Source organism: Cebidichthys violaceus, unplaced genomic scaffold, assembly GCF_023349555.1.
Source record: "Cebidichthys violaceus isolate CVI_PGR_0920_01 unplaced genomic scaffold, fCebVio1.0.p SCAF_2, whole genome shotgun sequence".
NCBI classification, from domain to species: domain Eukaryota; kingdom Metazoa; phylum Chordata; class Actinopteri; order Perciformes; family Stichaeidae; genus Cebidichthys; species Cebidichthys violaceus.
In genome coordinates, this window is record NW_027176372.1 from 18,723,745 (window position 1) to 18,736,533 (window position 12,789).

Sequence of the window (12,789 nt, forward strand, 5' to 3'; positions counted from 1 at the left end):
CAGTCCACAGCGAGACGACAAGCAAGGACATGCAGAAGAGAGACAAGTGAGGAGGATGACAACAGAAGAATCGACAGTGGCGAAGGAGGGATGAGAAAGAGACTGAAATAAGAGAAGGAAGTGGAACTCCAAAGTGCCTACTGCGAGGGGTCGTCTGCTGCTGTTAAGCTGCTGGATGAGAGCAGGACGTGGCTCAGTGTGTGTTTGGCCTTGAATGGAGGCTATATTTTATCCTGACAGCCACAGAGTCATCCATCCCACGTTGCTGAGCTGCAGTCCCCACATAGCCTGAGCTGAGCCGCCACCTCGTCTCATCACTGCAAGGACACCATCCCTAAAAGGTTCTGCTTTTGTTTCTGCTCTTTTGTTTTTCAGGCCGTTCAAACATAACTACCGTGACTGCTCCAGCCCCGGCCATGTTGACGTGAACGTAACAGTGACTTACGGTGGGCGTCAGTCGATTCAGGTGAAGGCACAGACGCTCGGTGTCACATGCCAGAGTGATGTCCTCAGACTAGCTCCTGTTTTTCCTTTTTTTTTTTTTCTTTCTTGGAGACAGAGCTGGCCTCTGCTCACAGTCTGCCCCTTCTATCTCAAACTTCAGCTGCCACTTTTCCCAGGAAGAACTAACAAACATTCCCTAAAATACACCAACCAGAAGGACTCGCTGCCTATTTGCACTGAGGAAAAACAGAACTTTGCTTTTGTTTTGCTGGGGATTTTTCTTGGGTCACTATTCGTCACCCTTGCTCCCATCACACAGTTTTCCGTCCATCTGCCCTCACCGCTGCTCGGCGTTTGTGAGCGACTCCGATGGCTGTCAGCATGACCATGGGACGGGACACCAAATGGCTGACCCTGGAAGTGTGTCGTGAGTTTCAGAGAGGCACCTGCTCGCGGTGTGATGCCGAGTGCAAGTTTGCTCACCCCTCCCGCAGCTGCCATGTGGAGAATGGCCGAGTCATCGCCTGCTTTGACTCACTCAAGGTAACAACGCAACAGACATCGCACATCTTGCTTGTTTAGACACATGCATTGTGAGCTGTATTAAGGTAGTTGATGCCTTTTGGCACTGCGTAATATTAACACACAACACACACACATACACACATGGATACACATAAATGCACACAAACCTTTCTGTTTTGTTTTATAGCAGAGGTCTTTTTTTCAGATGAGGTGGCCATCCTTCACTGTATATATATATCAAATAAGCGTGACTATCGCTTAGGGTGTCACCTACTACATAAATTGTTACTAGAGATGCGTCAGGATGCGGGTGGCTCACCACTCAGCTCAAACATTTCCTGGAAACCTTACAAATATGTCAGTTGGTCAGTTGATCCCCCCCCCTTTTTACCCCCACATCGATTTTTTTCAAAGCTATTTTGTCAGACTATCTCTTCTCTCATCTATATATCCTCCTGATCATGGGGTTTTTAATATCGTGAATTATGGTGAACAAGTTTGTTAACGATTAAAAAAGTATCTCGCAGAATGATCTCTTTTAAAAATATCTTGAGAATGGCATCTAAAAAAAAAAACCTTTTGGCCTGTCATCGCCCAAAGTGATGAAAAGGTCGATGTGGATCAAATCTTTCATCACAGTATAGCTATCTTATTTTGAGATAGCTATATACTGCATATCAATATATAGTTCATTGAAAACGTATGATGAAATATCTACATGTGACTGCTTTTGGCTTATACTGTGACACCTGACAAATCAAGACACCTATTTTTTCTTTAAAGGTCTTTTTTCTTTATTAAATAGCATATTATTGAGAGACAAACGAGAGGGGTTTACTGCCATAAAGCAGTCTTGCTCATTGCAACATTGTCTGCAATGATGTAATACAAATAGTTATATTAAAGGGATAGTTACCGCAGTATAGATGGTATTGAAAAGTCTCTGATGGTGGACGCATTTATGTTTTATATACACCCAACAAGTTGTAGTTGTGATGGTAATGGATGTAATTGCCCTACTGTCCAGACTCACAAATATGGAACACATTTAAAATTATATTTCCGTTGTTCTCACTCTTGGTTACACAAATAACCCGAGCTTGGAGCTCTTCAGTTAAGCCCTGTTGTTGCTATCTTTACCTACAGTTTGATACCCATCAAACACCTGCATCATAGACGTCCGGTTGTCATGTCTGGTTATTAAAAGTTAATCCACACCCTACAGCCAATCAGAATTGAGGACCATGGTATAAACGTCAAATTGCCTAATTTAAACCAGGCAACGTTTTATTCTCATATAGACATATAGATACGTATAACAATGGAGGAAAGTCTTCTGGTTATGAAGATATTTAATGTGTCCATGTTGCTCAGGCGTGATGGAAAGTTCTGGCGAAGCCACTTTGCCGGCCGTCTGTCTGTCCATCAGTGATGTGAGCTTGTGGATCGTGCTGCTTCAACATCACTTCAGCTGCAGAACCACAACACTAGCTCCACTCGTACGCAGTGGAAAAACTAACAGTCTGAAAAGTGATTATGCTTTACTGCGTTTTACAAGAGCTCCGACCATCAGTGGCCGATTGCGTTAAAATAGAGAATAGTCTGTTGCTGTATCGGCGTTTGTGTTTTGCTCGACGGGCTTTCTTGCAGAGAAAAAGTGAGACCCAGACAAGGGGCTCTCTGTCTGAGTGCAGCTGCTGTCTCCTCGTTTATTGAGTTAGAATTTATTATTCAGCCATTTTTCTGTGTTATGTCCTCCAGAGCAGGAGGGAGATGGAGAGGGAGAGAGAGGGAGAGAATCAGAGAGGGGGGCCTAGCAACAGCACAGGAGAGCGTACCCATTGGATAGTTTGATCTTCCTGAGTGGCACGGCTGTTTTTAGCACAGAGCAACAGCCTGGCTCTGTACTGGTTGCATTGATGGGAGAAAGAGGCGAGCTGCTTTGTACCAAAGGCAATGAACAAGCATTAAAGGCCACTTTCAATTGTTTGAAGCCCCGGGGTCATGTTGTTAGAGAAAGAACTGAAGTTGGTGACAGTTGAAGGTCAAAGCGGCTTTCTTTATCAGGAGCTGCAGCGGGGTTTTAGTGCCAGCACAGTATGTCAACAGCCACCTCTTTACAGCAGTCTTTCTACCCCCATTGTTGGTCAGGATTATTCTCATCTGACAGCCGTTGTTTTTGGTCATCTAACTGGAAAAAACAAAGAAGCACACCTCGCTCGAGACGCTCTACAGCATCACTCCTTCCTCCTGCTCTTCGCCCAACCCTCCCTTCTTTGTTAATTTTATGGATTTATCTGCTAATGGCCTCCCTCCTCACTGTCCCTCCCATATCTGGCATCCCCGGCCGGTCCGAGCCGACCGCTGTCATTCCTCGTTGCTCGTCCATTAGCTCCTTCTCGTTGGTATGAACCTGCTGCGGGGGGGGGGGGGGGGGGGGGGGGGGGGCTAGTTCTTTTTACCTTGTTAACTGGAGTGCTGCTGTCATCTCAAATGATTAGTGTGGACATCACATCTGCCCAACTCACAGCAGATTCAACAGCAGTGTCACCTTTGGGATGACATAGTAGGGCTGCAGCTAACAATTATTTTCATCTTCAATTAATCTGCTGAACACTTTGTCGATTAATCGATTAAGTGTTTTGTATAACATGACAGAATTTCTTTAAAGTGCTGCTTTTGTCCAAACAACAATCCTAAACCCCAAAATGCTCCATCTCTATCATATAAGAAGGAAATCTTCACTTTTGAGAGGCTGGATTCAGCATAGTTTAGGCATTTTTTTGATGAACAAGACTAAGAGTTGCTAGCAGCTCTGTGAAAGTTCAGGAGATCACCAAAACCTATTATGATTCATCGGCTGAGTACCATGGATGTCTGTACCAAATTTCATCTCAATCCATCCGATAGTTGTTGAGATTACAGTCTGTAACAAAGTGTAGGACAGACCGACGGCGCCATCTGTAGAGTCAAACAATTCGTCAATTAACAAAACTGTTTCCAAACATATTTTCTGTCGATCGACTAATCGACTACTTGTTTCTGCTCTAAATCGTTGTCACTTATGAGGATAAACCCAAACTCATTTAACTGAAGATCGAGCTTGACCCATATCAATATGGGCACAGTTTAGATCGATTCCTTCATCATGAGATTTAATCAATGTCTCACCTCTCTCTTCTCTCATCACTACTGTACTAACGGGGACTTTCTCTGTGTTGCGTAGTGTGTTGCTATGGCAACCAAAGGGAGATTCCTGACCCAATACTCTCCTCAACACCACGTCTCATTGGCCTCTTTCTCCAACACAGATTTTGTACCTTTTATAAATGTTTTGTTTCCGTATCAATGTTTTTTTGGTTCAACTTTTGTTTTTTTTGCAGGACACGGTGCATAAAGTGCGTCATTATGCTCATTAATAGGTACTTTCAATTCAGAGTTTGAGCAGGCTTGCTGGGCCCATGGGACTCACTGCTCATTACAGACTCATCCCTAAACACACAGCTCGCTGACGCAAAGCTTGCTCGCATGCATCTCCAGTGTAGGCGAGAGTGTTTTTGTAAGCCTTGTGTACCATTCTGACCACTTTTCAAGCGGCTACATGTTTTGCTTGTATGCTTTTTGTCTACTGCGTGAGGTCGTGTGAATCCCTCCGGGATGCTGGTATAAGAGACATCACAGTTTGTCCTATATAGCTCTCCTGCAACTGAAACCCTTTTTTTTATGTGTCCTCATCTCAGCGCGACATCATCCATCACCGTCAGAGTCTCTGCACCATGACGTCAGTTTGTCTTCAGAGTTTTTTTTTAGTCTCCGTTGCCAGTTGTGCGGCACGCTCACCCTCCTGTAATGTGAGCTGTTTGCTGTGGGTGTGGTTTGACGACAAAGCGTGTGGCTGACGCTCAGTGGAGGTAGTTTAGCGGGTTAACGGCTCATCTGCAGGGCCAGACAGCTGCTGTCGGCCCAGGGGTTTAATGGAGACTGCAGTTTTTGTGTTGACCTGCAGTGTTCCTGCAGCACCATCTTCACCTTCCCCACTGACTCCGACAGGGAGCAAGGACACTGCCTTAATGACGTTTTAGCACAAAATGAATTGCTTTTAGATAAGTGGTTTAGAATCTGATTTAGGATTTGACAAGAAGCCAAAATTGGCAAGTGGAAAAATTAGCATAAAAAGATACTTCTGATCAAAAAGGTTTGTGGCTGCTGAATCAGAAGAAGCCTCAGCTGACTAAATACAGAATTATAGCAACCTAGTATTAGGTTGTTGAAACGCTTGTTTTGCATCCAGACTTTACGACACATTGCACTGATCACAAGAATAATAGATGAATCATTCGTCAGAGGAACTACAACTGCAGTTGTACATCGTTCAACTTTGATCCAATATTCAGTTTAATTTATAACCCAGTATATTGCTGAGTTATGTGACCTCTGGGAATGTTTTTGTACACATTCCTTGCTGTTTTATTTACATTCATTATTTAGTGAATCTGCTGCTTTGCTGAAACGCGTGTAAGACTTTTGTTGCAGTCACACAAACTTTCTGCCTTCGTTGTTTAAGCCTGGATGTGATGAATGAAGCTTTGCATACAAGACAAATAGAAATGCTTTGACTATGCACATAAGCCCAACAGCCGACTATGGCTGCACAGCCAACATGCTTAATTTGTTCACGAATTGTCATGAATACAATAGTAGTGCTGTAGTTCTCTGTGTTCATTAGATTAGCATGTTTATTTTTTCATATCTATTTATTTGTATTGGGGCTCACTGTTCCAATATAGAAACACTTAATAAAAACCTTTTCTTGCGTTTTAACCTCATGTTAGCCAGCCCTGTTCTGAAGGTTAGTAATAGTGAATAAAGAGTAGTAAAGGTCAAGAAGAAACCAATAATCTAATCTAATCTAATAATATGATGTGCATGGAATACTTTTGATTTTTTGATACTTTTAAGTACATTATGCTAAGAATGTTTGGATAAGTTTTAATGCAGGACTTCTACTTACATTGCTTATCCGTTTCATTACTTTGTGATGTTTCTACTCTTACTCAAGTAAAGGATCTGAAAACATCCACCACCACTGACAGTATTATAGTTTCCGTACAAATATAAGTAAAACAAAACATTGTTATTAGAATAAAACAAGCTTACTGGTCTCTGTTTTCTAATAACATTTTAGCTCTTCTCTGAACATAAGTGCATGTGCTGCTGTCAGTCATATATATCGTAGTTTATTTAATGACTGATAAGTACCGGGCAGAGATACAGATTCAGAATTTGTGGTACAGGACGGTGAGAGTGGAACATGTGTTTTCACCCTCCAGCTTTATTTCTTGTCAGTTAGGTTTATCTGACATCTGTTGTGCCTCCGTGGAAAAATTAGAAGCTGGCTCAAAAACTCCAGCTGTCATTTCACAAAGTACAGTTTGACTGGCTCAATGGCTTTAAGTAATTTGCTTGTAAAAACAAGAAATGAATGACATGCAGTTCAGTTTTCTACTTTTCTGTTTTGCTCAAACTGTTCCAGCGTGGCATATTTTTTAATGATGTAAGTGGTTGCACATTTCTCATGAATTATCCAATATGCAGTCTTCTGGGACTTCATTAGTGCTTTATTTCACCAGAATTTACCGTACGTAGTTCTGCTCCGTAAACACGCTTGATTCTTTATGGTTAGTTCAACAAATTGTACTTTATTATACGGACGAGTGCTCTGCTATAGTCAGATCAGTTGCAGCAAAAAGGTGAGCTTTCCATGTCGAGGCACACCCCTTATTGATTTAGTGTCACATTATTCTCAGTGTCACCCCGGCTGCCTGCTCTCTCACACTCATCTTTCCTCCCTCCTCTCTTCTCCTCAGGGGCGCTGCACCCGTGAGAACTGTAAATACCTGCACCCACCGCCACACCTGAAAACCCAGCTGGAGATTAACGGGAGGAACAACCTGATCCAGCAGAAGGCCACGGCAGCCATGTTGGCTCAACAGATGCAGTTCATGCTGCCCGGAACACATATGCAGCCGATTGTGAGCAGCTCACGCTAAAACTACGTCTTTACAATTAATGCAATATGTTTGAAAATGTGGCTTATTTATTGAAATACTAACTGCTCTCCGTGTGCTGTGAGTGATGTTTTAGACGGCAACAGATTGGCAGTTATTTTGACTTTCTGCTAGTGCAGTTCATTTCTTCAAACTTCTGTCCTCCAATAAAGATAGTATAAGGAATAAATATGAGCCTTCTTCTGTTTATTATTCAAATATAAAATATGCCTTCATGTCCATTTAGAGTGAGAACTATACAGAATTCTCTGCCAGATATAAACCATTTGGTTGTTTGATTTATTTAAGATTTTGTTATATTTTGCATACACTAGATAATGATGGGGTGAAGTTATGTTCAGCTACAGTGAAGGTAGCTCTGTCTTATTCAACCTTTTGAAAGGAAATGTAAAACTTGCTGATTCAAAAGTGACATGCAGAATATTGTATATGTTATTGATGCACAGGTAATTAAATGTTTAAAGTAGTAGTGGCATAGCAATGGGTAACTGCGTGGTTCTCATTTATGTAAAAAAACCACAGTACTGGTTATGTTACCACCAAATCTTCTCCTGAAGCTCTGCCATAACTTGTTTTGTCGCTCTCGTCTTTGCCCTTCTCTCCCTCCCTCAGACAACATTCCCAGTGTCGCCCTCCCTGGCGACATGCCCCAGTATGGCGTTCAGTCCATATCTGAGCCACATGGGCCCAGGCATGGGCTTGATGCCTGAGCTGCTGCCCAGTACTCCCCTGCTGGTCCCTGGGAGTCCAACCGGCCTGGCAGCCATGGGCAACGGCACCTCCGCACAAAAACATGTGCGCACAGACAAGCTGGAGGTATGCAGCATGCGCGCAGTTGTTGTGTTTCTATGTTTGTCCACAGTATGATGAAAGGTAAATGTTGATCAGTGCTCCCGCTGACCCTCCCAGGTTTGTCGAGAATTCCAGCGCGGTAATTGCACGCGGGGCGAGAGTGACTGCCGCTACGCTCACCCTCTGGAGGCCGGCATGGTGGACTGCAGCGAGAACTCTGTCATCGTCTGCATGGACTACATTAAAGGCCGCTGCAGCCGAGACAAGTGCAAGTACTTCCATCCGCCAGCTCACCTGCAGGCCAGGATCAAGGCTGCACAGCACCAAGCAAGTCACAACACAGGGTCCGCAGGCTTGGTGAGTCCAAATACTGATAACTCTTTGTTCTTTAAGCCAAAAATAAACATAACATGCTATTCTATGATAAGCTGAGCACACATAATGACCTTCTGAGAAGTGACATTCACCATTTCTTCTTAATACAGCAATGAAACAGCAGAAGATTTTCTTGTTCTTTACTTGGATATTGTTTACTGATGCAGTGAAGGATCAGGGTATCACAGTATCCCTCAGCCAGCTTGAAATTTGATAATGTAGTCCAGGGATTATGTTTTTTCATGAATGTCTGCTACTGTGCATGTGTCTGAGCCCGTACACTCAGCTACAAGGGCTAAAGTTAGCATTGAGAGCAGCTGTAACATAATCAGGTCAATCTGCAGTGCTGATGCTAAAAAAACTAAAAAAGCAGTATTGGAAACAAGATTCAAAATAGGATGAAAGGAATCAGAAACTTATCAAGGGTTTATATACTATGGCATTCATTTAGTTTGTGTGGCTGTTGCTATTTACTGAGTTAATGTTAAATGAATCAGGATTATCAGGTAGTATAACAAAAAACAAATAGATTTTTTAAATGGCAGCTTGACATCACAGCCTATTGTGTGTGACTAAAAATGTATTTTGGTTATCTTCCGCTGTAGTTTGATGTTTCAGCTCCGGCCCCATTGGTGAATGAAATCATAACAATCCCATTTCGCTCTTGGCCTGACCTCTGGGCTGTCCTACATCACTTCAGATAATCTGCGATACTGCAGTGTCCTCTTGTGGCGGTAAACAGAAACATCCACGTCAACTGGATGTTGTGCCTGTAGAGCACCCAGTGTATATTCACTCAGAGATAACACCAGATAATAGGTGACTTTTCTTCCCCTTTCAGGTTCTGCCTCCAGGGGCCATGCAGCTGCCACCAAAGAGGCCGATCCTAGAGAAGAGCAACGGAGCTGCCACCGCCGTCTTCAACCCCAGCATGTTCCACTACCAGCAAGCGCTGGCTAACATGCAGCTCCAGCAGCCAGCCTTCATCTCCACTGGTGAGTCTCCACACACGCTGGAACACAGGCCGTACAGCTACCGTACATGTAGGAGGTAAACTGGAGTCATGAAGGTAAGGGCTTTTATGTGAGACCATTAGGCGTAATTGTGGGAAACAGATATACAGTTATTTTGCAGGTGTAGTTTCCCCAGTTGCATGCTGTGGCTTCTCTACTGTGTGAACTGGCAATAAAGTTGTAACATATCGTTACTCCTTCTATCACGCCACGCTCCTCTTCTGTACACTTTCTGTTGTGTTACTTGCATTTTGCTTCAGTCTGGCTTGATGTGTGATGACAGTTGTTGAAGCCAAAGTTACATTACAGTAATCAGTCCAAAAAACAGACAATAAACTCATCAGAGTTGAGCCATTATGTTGGACTGTCTGTGTATGGATTGGTGGGTGCATGCATTGCAGGTTTCTGGAGGTTCTTCTCTTTAAAAAGCAAAGTTGCTGTGATAGCCAACACCTGTCCTACTACTTTCAACATATTTAAGGTCCCATGATATGATTTTTACATTGTGTTGGTTTTCATGTCTTTTTGCATTAAATTGAATGTCTGGTTGTTACTAAGCAATCAGGAGAGACTTGATTTAAAGGATTTAATTTAGTTTTGAATGATGGGTTTATTGGAAGAAATTACAGCTGAAACTGTTAGTAATAAGTAATTAATTAGTTGATTGACAGAAAATCCATAGCCAGCCATTTCTAAAACAGCTTATTCGTTTTAACTCATTAATCAAGCAAAAAAAAACTAATATTTGCTGGTTCTAGCCTCCTTAAATGTGAGGATTATTGATATGCCACATGCCTGAATTATGGTTTTATCTTCATTTCTTGCTGATTTGATATACCACTTCTACAAGATACAAATGCCGATCAAAGCGTCAATGTCTGGCGTGTCCTTGCGTGTCGTCACACATGTGCACTAACTGTAACGGCCTCGATGTCGCCCGTGTTGCCTGCACTAACCCGAACCTGTTGACTTGCCTCGACCTGCTGGTGCCGGCAACACCTTTTTGTTGCCCTTGTTTTCTGCTGTCCTTCTCGTCTGCTCTCATCCATCTCTATGTGTCTATACATAATGTGACATTGGTAGGTCATCTGTATCATAGCTGGAGATCAATAACCATGCTGTATGTGTTAGTGGACAGGAGCCCTTATTGAATGATTGATTGATTAATTGATTGATGAATCGGATTAGCTGCTGAAGAACATAAAGACATTCATCTTGGAGCTTTCACCCCATTGTCTTCTTCATTGCATCATGTCTGTGGGTTTCGTCTGTAATCACATTGGTGTCCTATTTGTTTAACGAGTCATGCTTTGTGTAAGCAAGTGATTCATTAATTTCTCTTTGCGAGCCATGCCTGGTATGTGTACATGTGTGGATGCATCTCTTGTGAGGCTTATGAAAACCCCAGTGCCCAGACGCTGTGGTGAGGGGACTCCCTGTAGGTTATCCCTGCTCAGACCCGGCATGCACCAGCTCCCTTAAACCTCCCAGAAAATAAGCTAAACTGGTCTTAGTTGAGCTGAGCGTGGAGCAGTGGTTCTCAGTTTTCATTGTGACGGTATGACGAAAATATTCACAAATCTGATACTGAAAACATCAGAACCAATTGTAGTTTAATCAAAATGTGAAGAATGCCGATGCAGCAGCTTTTTCTTTTCTTTATTTTTTTTTTTACCAATTTTGTCATTTTACATGTTTATTGAAGTCTATCAGTACATTTGTGAACATAAATAGAACCCAGGCCAGTGAGCCAGGCTTCTCATCTGTGATCATCTAGATGAATTATGCTATTGTGTTAACAGTGATTCAAATATATATATATATATATATATATATATATATATACTAATATTTCAGTAGTATGGTTATATATATATATATATATATATATATATATATATATATATATATATATATATATATGTATATATATATATATATACACATATATATATGTATATATACATATGTATATATATATATATATACATACATATATATATATATATACATACATATATATATATATACATATACATATATATATATATATATATATATACATATACATATATATATATATATACATATACATATATATATATATATACATATACATATATATATATATATATATATATATAGATATCAAAACACACACATAGAAAAAGTGTCAGCTTTTGTAATGCTGACCTTAATCGCAGTCACAAATCTTGTAGATGGTAATCATGGCAATCGTGTGTGTGTGTGTGTCTTTGTGTCTTTGTGTTCTCCATCCACATCACATTTACCACAGCTGCATGCTGATATTATGACAGTGATATATTGTCCCTGCCAGTAAAAGTAGAAACTTAGGAGTTCTGTTATAAATAACAATGAAATGAAGTTACCAGGTCGTGTTTTGAGGCTGGTGGGTAAAGTAACTGCTGCAATTGTAGTCCAGCGTTCTTATTTTTTGTTTCATTTGGCCCAGTTAGGAACTCTACAGCTTAAAGCTGCCCTCCTGTGATTTAGCGTTGCACTTCCATTATGTTTGTGGACTCACAAGACATAGATAAAAATGAAGCAGCAGAGGTTGAAATATCCTGACTTTTAGGGCCTTGTTTAAGTCTAGCTCCAAAAACACAACGTCCTATATTTTCCATAATGGAACCAAGAGCATCATTTTATTTAACCCTCCCTAACTGTTCAATGCACACAACCTGCACAATTTATAAGAAAAGCTCTTTTTAAAGGCTTTGCACACCCACACAGGTGTTAAGATCTCTGGTCAGGTGGAAGTAACCAAACTCTGTGTACTATTAGCAATGATTACAGTGTATGTTGACCCGCCCCATCACGACAACAAAACCACGAGTGAGATGTCCATTAAATGCGTTTGTATTCTCCCACACAGTCCTGAGAAGAGGTCCAACTGGGTGAAAACACCTGGAGCTTTAAAGATATAGATGCTGCCATCACATAGTTTTTACGTTTAATACTGCATCTGCCTTTACAAAGCACGTACTGCTGATTGCAGAATGCATTCAAATGGGTCAACTGCTGCTGTCACGAAGGGAGCTCTTGAGGAGGACTCGGACGCAGAGTAGAGGTTCAGCTGACAATCTTTTATTTCCAACAAAAATACACAGGGAAATCCCTGGAAACAAAAAACTCCTCCGAAGAGGGAAGAATGGGGAAATGCTCTGGCTAAACTAATAGAGCTGGGCAATATTAAATACGGGAAGCCAACAAAAACCTCTCTTAGCGTGGAAAGAAGAAAATAACAAAGTAGAACTAAAAATGCTCTGATTTAACTCAAGAGCTGTAAAGTCAAAACGGCAAAAGCCAAACCAAAAATCTCTTCTCGAGGAAGGTATTAAACTACAAGTAAAATGCTCTGATTTAACTCGAAGAGCTGAATAGTCAAAAAGGCAAAATGCAAAAACCAAAATCTCTCTTACCGAGGAAACAAGAAAATAATCAGTCACTAACAAAAAGGCTCTGAAATAATTCTAAGGGCTGTGAAGCAATAAACGGCACAAGGCCAACCAAGGACAGACAAAACTATGACTTGGACTTGGACTACCTGA

General features: G+C 41.5%; 1 protein-coding gene across 4 annotated transcripts in view; it reads left to right on the forward strand.

The window, feature by feature from the left end:
* mbnl3 (muscleblind-like splicing regulator 3) overlaps window positions 1-12,789 on the forward strand; it is a 28,113-nt gene that overhangs the window by 6,086 nt on the left and 9,238 nt on the right. For all 4 annotated transcript variants that reach the window (XM_068714977.1, XM_068714980.1, XM_068714981.1 and 1 more), the window contains exons 2-6: window positions 4-987; window positions 6,837-7,001; window positions 7,650-7,853; window positions 7,947-8,186; window positions 9,046-9,199. In XM_068714977.1, coding sequence (XP_068571078.1) covers window positions 814-987; window positions 6,837-7,001; window positions 7,650-7,853; window positions 7,947-8,186; window positions 9,046-9,199 — 937 coding nt within the window. In that variant the 5' untranslated portion in view covers window positions 4-813. The remainder of the gene's footprint in view (window positions 1-3; window positions 988-6,836; window positions 7,002-7,649; window positions 7,854-7,946; window positions 8,187-9,045; window positions 9,200-12,789) is intronic.